This window comes from Vicugna pacos, chromosome 5 (genome assembly GCF_048564905.1).
Source record: "Vicugna pacos chromosome 5, VicPac4, whole genome shotgun sequence".
Taxonomy (NCBI): Eukaryota; Metazoa; Chordata; class Mammalia; order Artiodactyla; family Camelidae; genus Vicugna; species Vicugna pacos.
In genome coordinates, this window is record NC_132991.1 from 90,774,966 (window position 1) to 90,794,282 (window position 19,317).

The window sequence follows — 19,317 nt, forward strand, 5'->3', positions numbered from 1 at the left end:
AAATCTAGATTTGGGATGCTCTGTGTCCTGTCAGGCAGTCTTCTCTGCTGCGGCTTCGGGTTATGTGAAGATGCTAGATTTTTCCACTGGAAAGGTGGACTTCCCACTCTGTGATTAGGAAGTAATCTGTGAGGTGATTTCTGGACATCGTGCAAATAATCCTTTTTTCCGTCAACTTTTTACCAAATGACTTTCAGCATTTATACATAATAACTTGCCTGATTCGATTTTATTAAGAGAGTTTGAAAACTGGAACACACCCCAGCCCCTAGCTTTCTGTCGTTTCTATAGTTACTTGTTGGTATTCTGTAAATTCTTCCCACTTCAGCTGGGGAAGGACTACAGTTCCTCCTACAGAAAGCAGAGTAGTTGCTGGATTCTTTGTGTTTAATTATCAGTTTTTAAAGTAAGGATTTGGTAGAGTACTCATCCCCAGTGGAGGCAAATGATTTATTTATTTATTTTCTCTCTCTCTCTTTGGGGGAGGGGGTCTCACTGTGGATTCATGACTGCTTTTATTCAGTTTTATAATGAGTTATAGTCATTCTTTTTGATGCTCAGATTGTCCCCATTTCCGCAGGAGAGCCCCTTCAGGCTGACCCTCTGGTCTTTGATCACCACCTGCTGTGTCACAATTTGTCTTCTCATCTTCAGAATGGAGCCCAGAGGTGGGACTGCAGGGCAGAGGGGACGGCCAAAGTGTGATGCTCCCATCTCCTGCTGTGCCCGGGACAGGCAGTGCCCAGTGATCTCAGAACATCAGGCCCGCAGGTCTCTGCTTTCCTTTTGGGGCGGTATTAAAATGAGTTGGAAAACTTTTGTCTTCCCTACTTCTGATTTTTGCATCTCCATGTATTTTATATTCCCTGTGGGTGGTTCTTATTATTTGTAGCTTAGATAATCTGTCCATCACCACTCCATCCATGAGCTTTTCTCTCAGTCTTCTCTCTCTTCCCGTGTCCTACAGCATTCTGTGACCATCTCGATTTTGTCCTGTGTGCCATCAGTGGCATTTTCTGCAGTGTATGTTTCCCCTTTAGCTTCTTACATGTGGATTTTAATTCTGCTGTGGTGTGATTATTTTTGCTTCTTTTTCTAATCATGGCCTGTATCTTAGCTTGTTGTCTTCTAATTTCATCCTCTTCTTATTGGTACTCCCTGTTCTTGAAAAAAAATTTTTGATTTTAATTTTTTAATAGAGGCAGTGTCATTCTGCAAAAGCATGCATTTTCTAAAATGGTCTTCTGTCTTCTGTAATAATTCATTTCAGATTTATGTATGTGCTTTATGGTATCTTCAACCTCCCACGCCCACTTTTTTGTTTTTCTTTTGGTTTATCGATCCTTGCATGGTGTTTGCGGTCTGCGGGTTTGAACTGCCGTTAGCTGTGTGCTTGGCTCTGGAAAAAATGTGAGTCCCATATGAGACTGGCCCGAGGTCCAGTGCCTTTCCCACCACCTCGGTCTGAGTAGTCGGATGTTTTGGGTCACCTGCGACCCACTTCTAGTTGGCTCTGCTCTTCTGCGTCTGAAGGTGAAGGGTGCCTGATTTGTGGTGGTTTTCCTGAGCCTAGCTCCACTGGCCCCACCGTAGTGAGGTGCACCTCAGGCTCCAGGATGATCAGTGCTTTGTCCTGGGGGCAAGATGGAAGAGGGTCACTTTCTTTTTTTTTTTTTTAATTTACCATTTAAAATGTACACTTCAGTAGATTAAGTACATTAACAATATTGTGTAACCGTCACTGCTTTTAGTTTCAGAACTTCGTGTTAAAACCCCTTCCCCACTAAGTAGTCATTCACCGTTCCCCCCTCCTTCCCAGCCCCTGGCAACCACTAATTTGCTTTCCATCTCTGTGTGATTGCCTATTCTGGATATTTCATATAAGTGGAATCACAAAATACGTGTGTGGCCTTTTGTGTCTGGCATCTTTCCCTTACCACAGTGTCTCAGGGTTCACCCCTGTAGTAGCATGTGCCAGTACTTCATTCCTTTTTATGGCTGCATAGTGTTCTGTTGTATAGTTGTGCCACATTTTGCTTCACCTGTTGATCTGTTGATGTGTATCTAAATTGCTTCTACTCTTTAGCTGTTGTAGATAAAACTGCTATGAATATTACTGTTTGAATGTCTGTTTTCAGTCCTTTTGGGTGTATACCTAGGAAATGGAATTGCTGGTTAATTCTGTGTTTACCTTATTTAGGAACTTGCAAGCTTTTTCACAATGGCTGCATCATTTTACATTTCTAACAGCAGTGTTTAAGGGTTTCGATTTCTCTACTCTTGTCAACACTTGTTATATTCTGTCGTTTTCTGTTCGTTTGTTTTTGTTTTTTGATTATAGCCATCCTGGAGGGTGTGAAATGGTGTCTCATGGTATTGATTTGCATTTCCTTAATGACTAGTGATGTTGAGCATCTTTTCATGTGCTCGTTGGCCATTTGTATATCTTCTTTGGAGAAGGGTCTTTCCAGTCTTTTGCCCATTTTAAAATTGAGTTGTTGAGTTGTAAGAGTTCTTTATATATTCTAAATACTAGACACTTACCAGATATTTGATTTGTAAATAATTTCTCCCGATCTGTGGGTTGTCTTTTCACTCTTGATGGTGCCCTTTTATGCACAAAAGTTTTTAATTTTGATGAAGTCCAGTTTATCTTTCTTCTTTTTTTGTGCTTTTGGTATCATATTTAAGAAACCGTTGCCAAATCCAAGATCAAGAAGATTTATGCCTAACTTTTCTTCTAGGAGTTTCATAATTTTAGCTCTTAGGTTTACTCTTTGATCCATTTTGAGTTAATTTTTGCATATGGAGTGAAGTAGGGGTTCCCCTTCATTCTTTTGCATGTGAGTATCCAGTTGTCCCAGTACCACTGGTTGAGAGGGCCTCTATTTTCTATTTTATTTTATTTTTATTTATTTTGTTTTTTCTTTATTTTTTATTTTTTGATTTCTTCTTTGTTTTTGTACTTTTTAAAAATTTTCCTTATTTTTCTCCAAACCCTTGTGTCAATAGTTGACTTTCAACAGACAGGGAGGGAGGAAGCTGCAAGAGGGCCTCTTTCTACAGCTGGATTCTGCCTCTCAAACTATATACCCTATACTATTTTAAAGCAGCTGAAGAGCTTTTCAGGACTGGTTTGGATTCTTGACCATTTTGGATCGATCTCAGTAGAGTTCATAAAGTGATTCTTAATATAATCATTCCTATGGATGGTTATGATACATTTACACATTTAAGGGGGTTAAAAGGGAATATCTGCATTTCAGAATTTTTACTGCTGTAGAACTCTTGTACATTTCATGTTTGAGATGTGGAGTCAATTTGAAATAAATACGTTTTATGATTTGGGAAAATCTGAAATAAATACTCCTGTCATTAAATTCAATTCTGGGAAATTATTCTTCATCTCTTTTCTCGCTGTGGTGGCTCAGAGTTTTCATGTACTTTAAGAGGGCGAGTAAAACCTGGGTTTGTCAAGACTGAGGTGTGAGTCTAATTTTCTAAGTGTGGTTGTACTGTCTACTAGCCATACGTGTCTGAGTGTCTCTGTATTTAACCAATATTGTGTATGAGTTGGAATTTTGCTGTTGTGGAAACACATAGCTGCTTCACCCTTTGGTGGCACAACTGGGGAAGCAATTTGGTGATATGTGTGAAAAACTCCAAGAAATTGTATACTCTTGACCCAGTGATTCCACCAGTGGACCCTACCCCGAGGGTAGGAAAGTTTGGAAACCATCATGCACAACATGTTTATTGCATTGTTAAATGTAAGAAATTGCAAACTCTGAAACGCTCCAGTTTGACACCTCAGAGTTAATGACGATCGCTGACGCCTGTTTGGTGCTTGTCCTGCTCTGTGCACGTGCACTGCGCGTGGGTGGTCTTTCTTCACCTTCACAACCGTGTGCAGGTTGCCCTGAGGGGGCCGAGTGCCCAGCAGCACGAGGCCACACAGCTGCAGAGCGGCAGAGCCAGGCGCTGCTCCTGGCCTAATCAGCCTTTCAGGTGATTGAGGAAAGCAGTCCTTCGGGCAGTGCTCTGTGGTGCTGGGGAAATGGAGAGGCAGTGTGTGTAGGAGGACTTTCAGCCCTGTGCAAAACGCTGTGCATAGGAAGTAGGGCAAAGTTTCTAAACTGATGTCAGGGTTTGTGCTAGGTGGTGTGGTTTGGATTATTTTTATTCTTTTCTGCATTTTCTAAAATGAGCATTATTATTTTACAGTAAAGAAAACAAAAACAAAAGCATAACATGTTACCTACCCTTCAAGTGAAGATTCCTTACAGTAAGACTGGCTGTCTTGACACAGATGCTGTGTGCTGATAACAGAAGATAGAGTCTGCCCTCAGTCTCGTCTTTGGAATGTCCTAAGACACAGCTGAACAGTTTGAAACGTTGATCAAAACAAATTAAATTTAAGGAGCCACCTATACAAAGAGGCATGACTTGTGAAAACATAGGATTTAAATTTCATAGTCTCCTAATAAATGTATATATTATATGGAACATTTCAGTTATGTTCCCTTTTGTTTAAACTTTTAAATCCTCTGTTGAAAATAAATCTAAACTTACGTAAGCAGAGAGTTCAAGGTTTTGGTATAAATAACATAATTTAGCTTGACATTGAGACTGATGTACAAAACACTGTCAGTTTCTTAGGTATGTTCGTAATTATGTCAGTGTCCTTAAGCGTCTGAATAAATAAAGTAGAAGTAAGCTATAGAGAAAATACAAAAGCAGATCTGGTCACAGTGTATTGTTTGGAAAAGTAGGTTATTCAATAATTTGTGTATTCTATAACCTCACTTTTCTGTTTTATTTACACACTGAAAACGCGCTGGAAGGATATCACAGAATGTTAGTTGCAGGTGTTAGCAGTGGCTGGATTCTGAGTATTCAAATAAAGGAAAAGTTACCTCCAGTAAGCCCTGGAGTTAGGCTGTTTAACATTGGACTTTATTTCCACCTAATATCTGAAAATGGGCAAGGGGACAGCGGGCTGAGCACCTACCTGGGAAGAGGAATTTGAGTGATGATGGTTAGGGCCCTGCTTTACTTTCGTGTAGCACTTTGCAGCGTCTGAGCTGTTTTCTCAGGCATTTTCCGCTCTGTATAGCACCTTCTAAGGGGGATTGACCAATCAGGAAACTGGGGTGAGGGCAGTGGCTGCCTTTAGCGCAAGTGGTAGCAGCTTCAGGCCTTGCGTTCAAGCCTCTGCTTCAGAGCACCCTGTCTGTGCCCCTGTAATGGAAATTTCCAGATGTACACAAAAGTAGGGAGAGGAGTTTAATTAATCACCTGTCTAAACAGTTGTCAGTGTTGTGTCTTTCTTGTGTCGTCTGTCCCCACCCTTGAGCTCTGCTTTTTTCTGAGTATTTAAAGCAAATTCTTAGGGAACCTTTTTCTTTATGCAAGTATCCCCCTACCAGCATGCAGTTTCCCTAAAGGTCAAGGGTCCTGCCTCTTTCATCATCATATTCTTAGCAGTGCTTGCACTAAGTGTTCAATAAACATTTGTTGAAATAAACAGTGCATTTCATTCCACAGGTCTGTGGGGAGATGGATTTTACTCTAGGCTTACAGAGGCCCGGTGAGCTTTTGGTACCTTTATGGAGCCTCAGCGTGTGTGTTTGGAGGCCACGTTGTGTGTAGTGGAGATGGTTGTGCCGTGATACGTGGCCCTTAAACACATGAAAAGATGGTCAGCTTAGCTTATGCACGTCTGTCCATGTGTTCACCGTGGAAGAGTGGGAGGATTAGTCTTATTTAACTTGTAACAACCAAAGGGAAAAAAAAAGAAAGAAAACTTTTCCTTAAGTGTACTTTTTTTCCCACTTGGTAACTGAAGCGTGGAGAGAGTTGCAGTCAGATAGACCTGGGTTTGAACCTCACTTCAGTGCCTTCTCTGTAGCCACAGGTCCTCTCTGGACCTCAGTTTCTTCCTAAGTGAAATGGGGTGGTACCTGTTCACGGGGTGGTGAAGACTGAGTGAAGTACTGGCGAGAATTAAGTTCCTGGTGCGGAGAAGGCACTGCACCGACACTGACTCCTGACTCCTTCTCTTCTTGCCCGTTTCTGTGAAATGGAAGTGTTTGTGGGGCCTCCCTTAGGAAGTCGTGCCGATGAAGTGGGGTCGCCTGCGAAAAGCCCTTGGACTTGGGCCAGTGTTAGTTCCTCGGGGTGCTGCCGCCCTGCAGAGGCTGCCCTTCTGTACGAGTCCTTTTTAAAATGACCTGTCTCCTTCCCTGTCTGGTCTGCTCCGTCCTTCCCTTCCCTCATAGGTAGACATTTTTATTATTTTATTATTTTGGCGTGTTCTTCCATTGTTTCTTTTTGAAAATTTAAAAATAATACATGCAACATGATATATGTACCTGTTTGCTTTTATCTCTGTCTACGCCCAGGGACCCACACAAATAGCCTTTTTATAAAAAAGGTTAGCATACTGCACACATGTTCCCCACCTTTCTTTTTTCACTTAATACAATCTGGAGATCATTCCATAGTTGTATAAAGATCTTCCTCATTTCTTTTACAATGGTGGACTCTTTTTGTTTTCTGTATGTACCATAGTTTACTCAACCACTTGGATTTTCTCAGTCTTTTGCTATAATATTTTGCAGCAAGTATCCTTGTACAAACCTCACGTTATGTTTTTGCCGGAGTATCTGTGGAATAGGTTCTTTGGCGTGGGCTTGCTGGACCAGAGGGTAGATCACGTATGATTTGCAGGTTTTGCCAGATTCCTGTCCTCAGGGCTCGCCTCATCCTGCATTTGGATCAGCCTGTTTCCCCATGGCCGTGCCCACCGAGTGTGATGCCTTTTTTTTTGGTCAATCTGATGGTTAGAATAATAGTTTAGTTTTAATTTGTTTTTCTCTTATAATGGGCTGGGTTGAGCATCTTTTCATGTGTTTAAGGGCCATTTCAATTTTTTGTGAAATGTCCATTTTAATTTTTTTTTGTGCAATGGCTGTGTCATGTTTTTTGCCCATTTTTCTGTCAGGATTGTTAGTTTCATCTCAATTTTTAGAACCTTTTTATAGATTAGGGATATTAGCCCTTTATGATATTTTTGCAAAAAGTTTCCCCAGAATTCACAGTGCTGGTCACCAGGTGATTAAGGTCAGTAAGATCAGTAAGACAGCCTTAGCCCTCGGGACTCCCTCGATCTGGTGAGGGAGACAGCTTCAGGATGGAGGGTCACAGACTTGCCAACAAATATTTTTGGCCTGGCTACCTAGGTTCTAGGTTTGAATTTCACATCTTGCATTTGCTAGCCATGTGGCCTTGAGTGAGTTACTTAAGTCTTTTGACCCTCAGTTTCCTACTCTGTAAAATAGGACTATTACCACATGCCTCCAAAGTTGGTGTGAGGATTAAAAGGTGAAAACGGCCTGTGTGTACTTAGTAGCTCTGGTGGGCACTCACTCAGTAAGTAAGTGTTTAGAGTAACCTGTCAGCCTTTGGATATGTTGTACGTGCCTCTGTTTTGTGAACAGGTTGTTTTCTGGTTGCCTCCCGTTTATACATGGAAACCACAGAAGAAGCTTTGAGATAAGAGTCAGGGAGGTCTGACATTTCTTTTGTGGTCTGTTGTTAGCTGTTTAACCTTGGGCAGATTACTCAGTCCCTCAGTGACCAGTTTTCTTATTTGTCAGTCAGAATATTAGTCTGTCTCATGGACCCGTAAGTGTTTGTTCTATTAAGAAGGCAAATAGATATAAAAATGCTCATGAAAATTTCAAGTGATGTACAGATTTAAAGTAACATGTTTTACTAGCTTCTTTCTATGGAAACATTTTAATAGTTCTTTTGCGTATTAACTTTTTATGCTACTATGTCCAGTTTTTTTTGGCTTTGAATTTGAGTGGTGTTGCTTAACATAGGTTTATGTAATTTTTTTTTTGTCAAAGGGCTAAGAAGGTTTTAGGACAAGTAGATGGCTGAAGTGAACATTTGGCTAAATTTTCATTCCTTTCTTCTTTTATTTTGTCCCCCACCCCCTTTATTTCCTGGCCTGCCTGCAGCCCCTCTCCCCGTCCCCTCAGGCAGGCTGGTGGTCAGGAAACTGCGGAAATTCTTGCACAGACACTGTCAGCTTCAGCAAGGCTTGCCAGAGATTTTACTTCCATCCTTCTATTAACTTTGCTTTTCCCTTTCTTTTTACATACCACATAACATGTACAGCATAAATGTAAGTTGTGACGCGGGTGACAAGGCCCGTGTGTGTGAACCCGTCCACCCAGCAAAGCCCTGGGATGCCCCTCCTAGCCCCCTTCTGTCCAGCCTTCTGTGGTTCAGCATGTTTTCGTCACTGTTCGACTTACTGTGCTTCATGCCTTCTGCCACTTTTCCATTCAGTAGTTTCTTTTTCTTTGTTACAGTTTTGCAGGGATTCTTAGAATATTCTGGACGTTCTCTCTGGCTATGGGCACTATTTCACATATCTTCTCCCAGGCTGTGGTTTCTTTGTAAGGTGTCTGATAAACAGAAGTTCTTAGTTGGAATAAAGTTGGCTTTAGCAATCTTATAGTTTATGTTTAGTATTTCTGAAATCATATTTAAGAATTTTTTTCCAGTTCTAAGGTCACAAGGAAACTATCCTCTGCTTTTAAAGTTTTACCTTTTGCACTGAATCTGTAGTCCACCTGGAACCGACCTCTATGTGGCGTGGAAGGAACAGGACCAATTGCCTTTCGCCTTAGATGCCCGGATGTCTCAGCCCCGTTCAGTGAGTGGTCCCCTTGTCCCCCAGCCTGCAAAGCTGCACTGTCACCCATTCCGCTTTCAAGCCTGCAAGTGTTTGTTTCTGGGCTGTGACCCCCCGAAGTCGTTCTTCTGGTACTTTGCTCGAAGGAATAGCTCAGGACATGTGCAGGTAGTCCATTATGGGAATAATCTCTGAAGCACTGTTGATGGTACTGAGCAGGAAACAGTCTAAATGTTCCCACAGTGGGAGTGTGTTGAATGATACATGCACGTCACTGCAGTGAAATGCTGTGCAATGGACAGAAGTATATTCACTAATATGGAAGGCTGTTGACAACACATCACGACAGAAAGAATGGGAAGTTCAAGTGTGGTATGTGCAATACTGGTCCATGTTTATACAAAGAAACATGCAAGTTAAAAAAAACAACCTACAATCTTTGCTTCCTCCCATCTGGGTCACATTCATGGCACTTTGATCTGGCTTTGCCATGGGTCAGGTCACGAGTCTGCTCTGGCAGATCCTCGGTGACTCCTCGCGGCCCCTGTCTGTGACCTCGCCCCTGCACTTGATCTCAACCGTCATCAGCCATCACCCACGAGGTCTCCTCGGTGCTTTCTCATCTGCTCTCCTGGTTTTGTGCCACTTTCTTCTCATCTTCCTCTTTGGACTCTCAACCCTCTCTGCACCCGATGTTTGTGTCCTGGGGTTCCCAGTTCCTTGGGCCTCTTCTCGGTCCATTCCTTTCCCATAAGGGACGTCATTGAGGCATCTCTCCCTTAGACTTTCTCTTACGCCTCAGCCACATTATCTGCTGCCGGCTCTCCACTCAGCTCGCCCTGGCATCCCCAGGGCCCTCAGAGTCGTCACGTCCAAGATGAAGCCCACATCCTCCCCGAGGAGACCTCTCCAGTGATCCAGGGCTTCTGTCAATGGTGGGTCTTCTTCTAAACACTCTCATGCCCGTGACCATGTCTCCCTCCTCCCAGGTGCTCCTTGTTGCTGGCTTCCCTTGTATAAGAGTTTCTGGAGTTTGCCTCCCTCCAGGTTTCACCCCTCCTCCTCTCTTCCACATTGTGACCAAAATCATCTTTCTAAAATGTGCATCCTGAGACACCACCCCCTGATTTGGGGCCCCTGTGACTGACAGACCTGGCTGTCAGTGACCTGGGCCCTTTGTCACCTTCCTAGCCCTCCTGGGCTCTGTCTGCAGCCTGCAGGAGGCTGTGGACCTCCCTGCCTGGCTGCTCAGACCCAGCTCATCTGAGACCTGCTCTGGGAAGCCTTCCCTCGCGGGGGAGTTGCTCCCTCCCTGGCGCCCTGTGTCCTCCACCCTCTGGCCTGAGCTGTCCCTGGAGCCCTCGGAGCCAGCGCTGCTGCCGCGAGTCTGGGAGGGTGTGAAGCAGGGGCGAGGGAGGGGGCTCCCACTGCCTTTGCAGAGAGGGGTCACCCTCCCCCCGACTGGGCGCACATGACTCACAAGGACAGAGGATTCTTGGTGGATGGTGGGTGGGGGTGACCAGGGCTCACGGGCCTGTCCTCGCCTTCTCTACCCACTGGTTTGAGGCCTTTATAAGGGCATTTCCAGAGCTGCCTTACTAAGTTCTTCATCCGTAAGCAGGATGACTAGAGACTTGAACTTTCCCTGCAGCAGGTGCTCGGGCAGTCTGGCCTGGGTTGGGTGGTCTTTCGGTCCGCAGGTGGCTGTGGCACCCAGGGCCACGCTCAGCTCTGGCTGAATACCCTGCCTGGTTCCATCCCCGGAGCCCAGTTTGGGATTTGCGTCTCTCTGTTTGGAGGTGGACAAAAAGCTCGCCTTCCCACTTGCTGCTCTGATTCTCAGTGTCTGTGTGTGTTGCAAATCTGTCCTTCCTTGTCCCTAGTGGTAATGGAGGTGTCCTGGATGGCTTGAAGGACAGAGTTGGCCCTTTAGTTTGTGCAAAGAACTTGACAAAACGATTCTAAGAGCCTGGCTGACCAGCAAGCGAGCCTCACTGGGTCTGGGTTTTGACTTCTGGCTCTCTGCTCTGTTGGGCGTGAGGAGGAGCCCTGCCAGCTGAGCGGTGTTTCCTGTGGGTGCTGCTTACAGGCTGCCAGATGTAAAACACAGCAGATTAGTCAGGGGTGTTCTTTTCTTGACCACTTGTAGTTCATTGCTTTTGACTGAGTGTTAAAAATATTCTGCAGCATATCTAGTCTTCACGAGCAGCGAATAGGAGAAGAAATGTAGTTTCTGAGAAAGCTTCAAAGAAATACTGGTCTTTATCTTTTCCCCAGCCTTTTCCGCTGAAACCCACCAGAGTCTTTTTCTGAGCACTCTTGTTCTATAAATAGAACCACAGCTCTCCTTGGGTAGCCCAAGATCACAGCTCTCATCCGCTTTCTGAAAGATTTGTGTGTGTGTGTGTGTGTGTGTGTGTGTGTGTGTGTGGGAGTAGATTTTGTTTTAATTTTGATTTTTCCTTTTCTGTGTGATGTGTAGTGGGAGATACAGGAAAAATACTCTAGCATTTATCCTTTAAAGATAACTTCTGATAACTTTTCTGGATCTGAGCTTGTTGGTTTTGTTGTCTTTTTTTTTCCTTTCTTTATTAATTTGCATTTGGGAAAGAGATGGAAGCGATTACTTCCCCTGCAGAGGTAAGGAAGATGTTTAAGGGTGAGGAGAGGTGCCTTGGTTTGTGGGCAGGTCCTGTGGGGTCCAGAGGAAAGGCTCTCCTGGAGGGTGGGACAGGTGTTGTGGATCTGCACCGCTGTGCACAGACGTAGCTGTGCAGCCTTTGAAGAGCACATTGAAACGGCATCACCATGTGTACTTGGGTCTGAAAGGAACATTAGGAAACAACCTTGCAGTTCTTCTGTGTTGCAGACTGGTTTCTACCTGAAGCTCCTGGGACCAGAGGTTGGGGGCTTGCTCTCTGCCTTGGATTGGCCTTGCTCTGGTTTGGCATGGGTCTCTTCCCTTGCTCATTGGGTGATGTGTTCCTTTCTCCTCCTTAATTACCTGGGAGGATGGCAGGTGGCCGCCTCAGAAAGAAACATGGAGGTATACGCTGCAGAATGAGTAGGGCAGTTCCTCAGTAATTCTTCCCCAGAGTTGATTGTCTAGGGAGTTGGAGAGGGTTGCTGTTTGTACTGCTAGGCCAGCCTTGACAGCACAGATCCCATGGTGCCTGGCAGGTGCAGCCCACCCTGTCCAGGACACTCCTGGGGACATCTTATGGCGGGGATGAGAGGAGGAGCAGCGCTGCCTGTGTCCCCGGACACCCAGGATCCCTGGAGTGCGGGGCTGGGGTCCTGGTACACAGCCAGGAGCTGGTGGTGTGTGTGGGGTGGTGTGTCTTCAGTGTTCTCTAACAGGGGTAACACTGCATCCTGAGTTCTGTTCCCTCCTCCATTAGGAGTGGGCGGATGGAGGGACTGACCGCACAGTACAGTGATCTGTCCTTGCCTTCTGACATGTTTGGGTGACATAGGGTTTCTGTGTCTGGTTTCATCTTATGTCATGTTAAGTGGTCAAAGATGCCCAAGTGCTTCACACAGCTACTTAAAAAGTTACCTGAAGTGCACAACCATATGGAATTAAGTAATTAAACCAAAGCTTCTCTGAACTGCTATTCTTGTCTTTGAGCAGAACTTTTGTACATTCTACGTCCGTTCCACAGTGAGACTCCGTGTAGCATGGACATTGGTTAGGTGTGTGCAGATGCTGAGAGCCTGGCTCTTGTGTCATTGCGTCTTGTTTATTAGTTTTGACTGTTAGTGGCTCTGAGTGGTTCACCATGTGTAATGATCAGGAAGGTCCTTGAGTATGTAACTTGTACATGTGTGTAGGGCTCCCTCGTCGCATTCGATCAGCACCTGGGACACACACAGTGTGAGAGGAAACAGCTCCGGGAGAAGCCATGCCCCATTCTTGGCTTTGACTGAGCTGAGTGGAGTGTACTGCTGTTCACTTTGTGTTCCTGTTTGGTGGTGGGCTGATTAGATTTTGGGATGTGGAGGTTTTATTGACTTCGGCATTGGCACTTTTGTGTGTCACGGTATGGGTAGATGTGTGTGCCCGGCCTGTGAATGGGTGAGGGCTGAGGGGGGCAGGCCTCGAGTTGCGCTGAACCCCACAGCAACCTACATCGGCAGTTTTGGCAACAGGATCCTGAGAAATGGCAGGAGGCCAGGGAACACGGAGACGAGGCCAAGAATAGCTGAGAAATACCAAATACTGAAGCCAGAGAGCACACCGGCCCCGGGCTGCTTATGGTGGTCCTGCGAGCCATTGTGCCCTTTCTGCTGACCTCCCCCCGCGCCCCCCGCCTCGCCCAGCCCCTCATGTGCAAGGCACACAGTGGGCTTCTGATGCCCCTTGCCGCTCAGGCATGCCATCACCCCCTGGAGAATTGTCACCCTCCCCCAGCTGCGTGCTCAGCCTGTCCATAGGTCAGGGTCTGGGGAGAGTGTGAGAAATAGTTCTGTTAGGCTCTTCCGTGCGAGACTCGAGTGCACTGGACCGTCAGTAGATGAGCACACAGCACTGGGAAAACACATGCTCATGAATCCATTTCTTTGCTTTCAGACTGTCATCAAAGAGGGGATGCTGACCAAACAGAACAATTCATTCCAGCGATCAAAAAGGAGGTACTTTAAGCTTCGAGGGCGAACACTGTACTACGCAAAAACTGCCAAGGTGAGATGCAGTGGAGGAGGCTTGATGGGAGGAAACCATCTGAGCAGCTGCAGGGGAGGCTGGGTACCGGGTCTCACTGGAGGAGACCTTCGATTCTTAGACCTGTTATTTCAAAGTGAGTTTTGTAATACTCTAGGGTGCTGGGTTTTATTTGTCTTAAGTGTGTTTTATTTCTTATAAGCGTTCTTTTTTGTTCATTTTCTTTTTCTTTAATGACATAGGTCACCAGTGGGGAAAGGAGAAAAGGTCACAGAAATAACCACATTACAGTTGGATATCTTTTTTTTTTTTGTGAAGATTGGGGGTTATGAGCTTAAAAATCTCTTATTACAGACTAAATATTTTTTTAAAAAATTATTTATTTATTTATTATGGAGGCACTGGGGATTGAATTCAGGACCTTGTGCATGCGAAGCATGCCCTCTACCACTGGAGCTATATACCCTCTCCCACAAGTATCTTTTTAAAAAGCCACTCTATTGAGGTATGATTGGCTTACAAAAAGCCATACAGATATTTACTGTATACAGCTTGTTGAGTTTGGAGATAAGTATGTATCTGTGAAACTAATTAAAAGCATTTTTGAAGTATATTGGGCTTCCTGCTGTGTGAATAGAAACGTGACATTTTTATCTCTGGGCTTTGTGGCCATGATCTGTTTTCCTATGTGCCGTCTCGTATGTCAGGTTTAAAGCTGGAATCAGTGGGCAGATGCCAGTGAAGGAGGAGCCAGTGAGAGTTCCTGAATCATTGCCCTGTGTAGGTGACTGTGGTGGCACACACTTCAAACACCAGTGTGTCTGCAAACCTGGTTTTCGGCGTTCTAAATTCTAGTCTTTTTGTATCAGTATTGCAGTCAATACTGATATTTTGTTACTTAAAAACCTATAATCTGAATCAGTTATGTTTTGAGATGTACCCCTAATGAGTTAGTGTATTAAAATTTGAAATTGAGCAGAGCAACTTTTTTAGAAAGGATTCTGACCACATCCTTCATTTAAAAAAAAACCAAACTTTATAGTTATTTTAGTTCGGGGGCCGGGGTGTGGGGGCGTGTTACTTAAAAGGCTGAGTCTCTTTTTTCAGCTGTTAGTGTTTCCTCCAGGGGTTCCTGATGGAGTCCTCTTAGAGGGGACAGTAAGGTAAGCAGGCAGTGGGGGCTGAGATAGGGGGACTTGGGAGACAGAGGAGAGGAAAATGGGGGGAGGTCCCAGGCCTGGCTCCCACTCCTCCTGGAGCCTGACTGTCTCTCCAGGGCTAGATTCTTTACGCTCTGCTCCCTTGTTTTCTTTCATGGCTGGACCCCTTCTACTTGGGTCAATCTATTTTCCTTGAATCATCTATTTTAGCTGGGACCTTTCCCCCTAATGTGTGAGCTGGAGAGACTAAAGCCCAAGGGACAGGGGACCCTCAGCCTGGACCCTGCTCTCTCAGGCAGACATGTGTGAAGACCTATTTTTTTGGCTCCACTGATGCAATCAGTAACGAACTCCCTGGGCTAAAAAAATTTTTTGGATCTATACCTATGAGCTGTGTGCTTTGTCAGAAGCGGGTAGGGTGAACTCACTCTGTGTTTGTTTAGTCCTCAAGCACTTGACTGTGGGTGATGGGGAGTGGTGGGCAGCCCAGGGCCAGGGCTTAGGAAAGTACCCACCCCGTGGTGCCTTAGCCCATGCTGACCGCGGTCCCTGTGTCTCTCTCCAGTCGATCATATTTGATGAGGTGGACCTGACAGATGCCAGTGTGGCTGAATCCAGCACGAAAAACGTCAACAACAGCTTTACAGTGAGTCTCTGGATGCACACTTTTCTTGATTCTTCACCACGTTTGGTTTTCCTGTTGAATTTGAATAGATATATATGAGCAGTTCAGACTTTCTGTCCTTTCCTCTCTGATTGGAACAATTCCTGGTAAATTTTAAGTTTAATTCTCAAAATAGTACTGTAGTTGGAGAATGAGAATTTGGCACATTTAAACACAAATGAACGAGAGAGTCCAAATGGAATTTTTAACATGTTAAGGCTTACGTTTCCTTAACAGTTTTGCACAGAGGTTTGTTTTTCCTGATTGTTACAGAAAATTTGGGAAATACAGAAAAGTATGTTGAAGCAGGTAAAAAAACGACCGTAATTCAGCCATCTCGAGATACAGAATGTTGCTATTTTAGTGTGTTTCTTTTCTTTTAAAAACTGTCTCCTCACCCCCTCCCCCTTTCCATTTATAGAAGTTATGCTGTACTTTCTGCAAAAGTTTTAAATGCATAAAATCATGTGACCTCTCTACCCAGAGGCAATCAAGTGCTCACTTCAGAGTGTTCATCTTTAGTTCTAAAAATCTGTGTCTTCACCCACATACACCATGAGATCATGGTGATTCCTTTGTTTTACACCTTTTTTTTTTCTCTTGACAATTTATGGTGGATATTTTCCTGTGCTGATTGATCTAAATGTTCATCATATTTTTTAATGGCCGCACAGCATCTCTTGTATGACTTTATAGTTTTTCATTGGGGGCTGACTTTAAAATCTACTGTGTAAGTTATGACTCAAACAGGATGAATGGGATGTTTTAAAGTATGTTTCTTTATGGTATTAAGCTATCCTATCTAGAAATACAGTATGCTACCTAACTTTTTTTAGTTCTTTTATAACAGTCAAGGTAGATAATTTTCTTCATGTTTAGGATCTAACATTTTGGGTTAGTGTTAGTTTCAGGTATTTTTGGATTTTGTTTTATTTATTTATTTCTGGATTAATTGTTGACATTGCTGCTACGAATGGGATTTTCCTTCCTCCATTTAAACTTCTGCTTATTTTGTTTTGATGTAATTAACTGCTTTTGGTTTTTTTCCTGATGGTCTCTCTTATTTTATTCCTCATTTTACTTGGACTATTTTTACTTTTCTGCATTAGTTTTATTGTTTACTCACTGGGTGGAGAGAAACCTTTTTAAACTACGTAAATGGATTTTTTTTTTTATTTGTGGCATTTAGAGTTTTTAATAGGAAAACATGTTGAATTTCATTGGAAGGCTCTGAACATTAATTTAGATGATCAGTTTGGTTTTAGATATTTGTACATTTCCTAATAATGTTTCCTGGTAATTTTTTTTTTGGTTCATTTTTTGTTTTTTCAAATCAAATGGTATGTTTGTTTATTGGCTGTCTGTTATTCAGTGAGGTGAAAAGATCTCAATGTGGGACACTCTAAGTTTCATTCTGGCTTCCAATTGTACCGAAAAACCTGTGACAGGTGCACAGGCTGGCAGTCAATGGACAACTGAGGCAAACTGCCGCCGGTTCACATTTCTACAGTGATTCATTCCACGGGTTTAGAGAACTTTTCTTTTTTTCCTGGTAATGTTGAATGTAACAACATACATTCGGATTTAGAATTTTCTGACAGCGTGTATGTGCTTTTCTTTGGGTGGGAGGTAGCCTTTGTTGTGTTTTGATTTCAGAGTCAAACTAGCCCCGTAAGATTCATGTGGTAGCTTCCCATGGCTTTATGTGTTCTGGAACATTTTTATAGCTTTAGAGTTGATTATTTCTTGAAAGTTTGAGAGAACTTACTTTCAGGCAGGTAATAAGGCTATGAATAAACCTAAAAGGTTTATTTTTACTTTTTGACCATATGAGCTTTTTCACTTCTCGAGTCCATTTTTGTAATTTACTTTCCCGCTTATTCCACACCTTCAAATTTAGTAGCACGTATTATTTACTCTTCAAACATACATGTCTCTGGTGAGATCCACTTTCACATTTTTAATTTTACTTGTTTAGCTTTTGTTTTTCTTGTCATATTTCTTAAACTCTATCAATTTTGTTTTGTTTTTCAAGAGAACCAATTCTGGATTATTGATCAATTCAATTTTTCTGTTACCTAAATCAATTTCTTCAGTTATATTTTTTTCCTCTGCTTTTCACAACTTTTAAAAACAACTTATTTATTGCCTTATTTTTATATTCACATGTATAACTAATATAAAAACATGAAGGATTCAGAATTTAACTCTGAGTGCCTTTCTGTTCACATTCTAAAATTCCAAAAGTTGCTTTTTCTCCCAGTGGAAAAATCTTATTAAAGATGAATTACTTTTTTGATCATTCAAGGTCACTGAAGAAAATTTTGAAGTATGTAAATAAAAATAGGAAATTAAAACCATCTGTATTCCTGTTACCCAAAGATACCTAGTAATATATATTGATTGGTTATTCTCACCAAATGCATTTATAAGTATAATTTTTAACCTTCTGTCTTCACTTAACAGTGAACTTTTTATCTTATCATAAAATATCCTTCAAAATCTTGTTTATTAATGTTGTACAGTATTTCATCGTGTAAATGTGTAAGTTTATTTTACCTATCCCTGTATTCTGTTTTTCCTGTTTTAGGTAACTTTGTACACAGATCCTTTTGTACATTTTTGATTATTTCCATAGCATAAGTTCTTAGAAATGGAACCCCATTTGAGGTAGAAAGCATGAATTTTAAAAAGACTTTTGAAAAGTAAATGAGGTACTAATACATGTTACAACTTAGATGTGCCTTGAATACATTGTGCTGAATGAGAGAAGCCAGACATGAAAGACTACGTATTTTATGATCCCATTTATATGAACTGCACGATAGTCAAATCTATAGAGACAGTAGATTAGTGGTTTCTAGGGGCTGTGGGAAGGAGGAGTGTTAATGGGTACCGGATTTTAGTTGCAGTGGTAGTGTGACACAGTGTTCTAAAATTAGATAGTGGTGATGGTTGCACAACTTTATGAATGTGCTAAAAACCACTGACTTTTATACTGTGAAAGGGTGAATTGTATGGGAATTACACCTCCATAAAAAATAGTCTGGCACTAGGCTTTGGTACTACATGAGTTACTACGGAGCTTTGTCAGCCTGATTGAAGAATGAACCCTGATTTATGTACTGTCTCTATGGGAAAATGTGTTCCGAGGGCCACATAATTGACTTCCAGATGTTGCGCCCGTCTTGTGTTGGGGAACCTCTGGAACTCCATTCTTGCTGGGTAGTCATGGGTGATTCCCAGCCCTGAGGGCAGAGGCACTGATCTTTCACATTTATTGTAGGTTTTGTTAGTGCTGTCAAAACTGCTTTTTTATCTGAGGATATGCTGCAAAGACAAGAGAAAGATTCATACTGAGGTTCCCCAGAAACATTCCACAATAAGGAATCTCATCCCCGAGCAATCTGTGATGGGGTCTGGAATTTGGGGATAAACAAGGAGTGTTTGCAGCCAGTTGACTGGTGCCCAGTTCCCCCAGGCATGCTTCCATAGAGAGTCAGTGAGTTCTGGGCACTTTCCCACTCCTAACTCCCTGCAGTATTTACCATGTGAACTCTGAACCTGTCACTTCCTGTTCGACAGACTGCAGGAATCTGTGTGCAAATCCTAGAAGGCAGGGCCTGGTCTTGGACTTGGCCAGTGTCCGGCCCATGCGCTCAGGGAAGTGAGTGCAGAATGAATGAATGTATTTGCCCAGAAGCTGCTACATTTCCTGGAATATCTCATTTGGTTTTCTAGCTATCCCAGCAGTAATTTCCAAGTTCTGTAACTTCTACAAAAATTGCATGCCTGTTACTAGGCAGTGAAAAAGTTGCTGTTGTCATGAATCAACCAACAGATGGGAACCTTTTGTAGATGGAAAAGAATGAGGAAATTTGCTCCACATTAGAAAATACTCCACTTTTATTCCTCCCTAAAATGGCCAAAGAACCATATTATAAAGAGCTAAGGACCCAAGGGACAAGAGGCTTCCAAAGGAGGTGGGGGTGGATATTTGGGGGAGTGGAGAGATTTTTAGACAGGCTTGGTGGAAGAAATGGTACAAATGAGATTTATGTAGCCAGAGAGGGGTCTGCTTGTCTTCCATTCTTTAAGAACAGAGTGAAGCTGGGAT

At 43.1% G+C, this 19,317-nt stretch overlaps 1 protein-coding gene across 2 annotated transcripts in view; it reads left to right on the forward strand.

Moving 5' to 3' along the window:
* Nucleotides 1–19,317, forward strand: part of DGKD (diacylglycerol kinase delta) — a 101,697-nt gene that overhangs the window by 12,749 nt on the left and 69,631 nt on the right. For both annotated transcript variants that reach the window (XM_072961865.1, XM_072961866.1), the window contains exons 2-3: nt 13,287–13,397; nt 15,102–15,182. In XM_072961865.1, the coding sequence (XP_072817966.1) occupies nt 13,287–13,397; nt 15,102–15,182 (192 nt within the window). The remainder of the gene's footprint in view (nt 1–13,286; nt 13,398–15,101; nt 15,183–19,317) is intronic.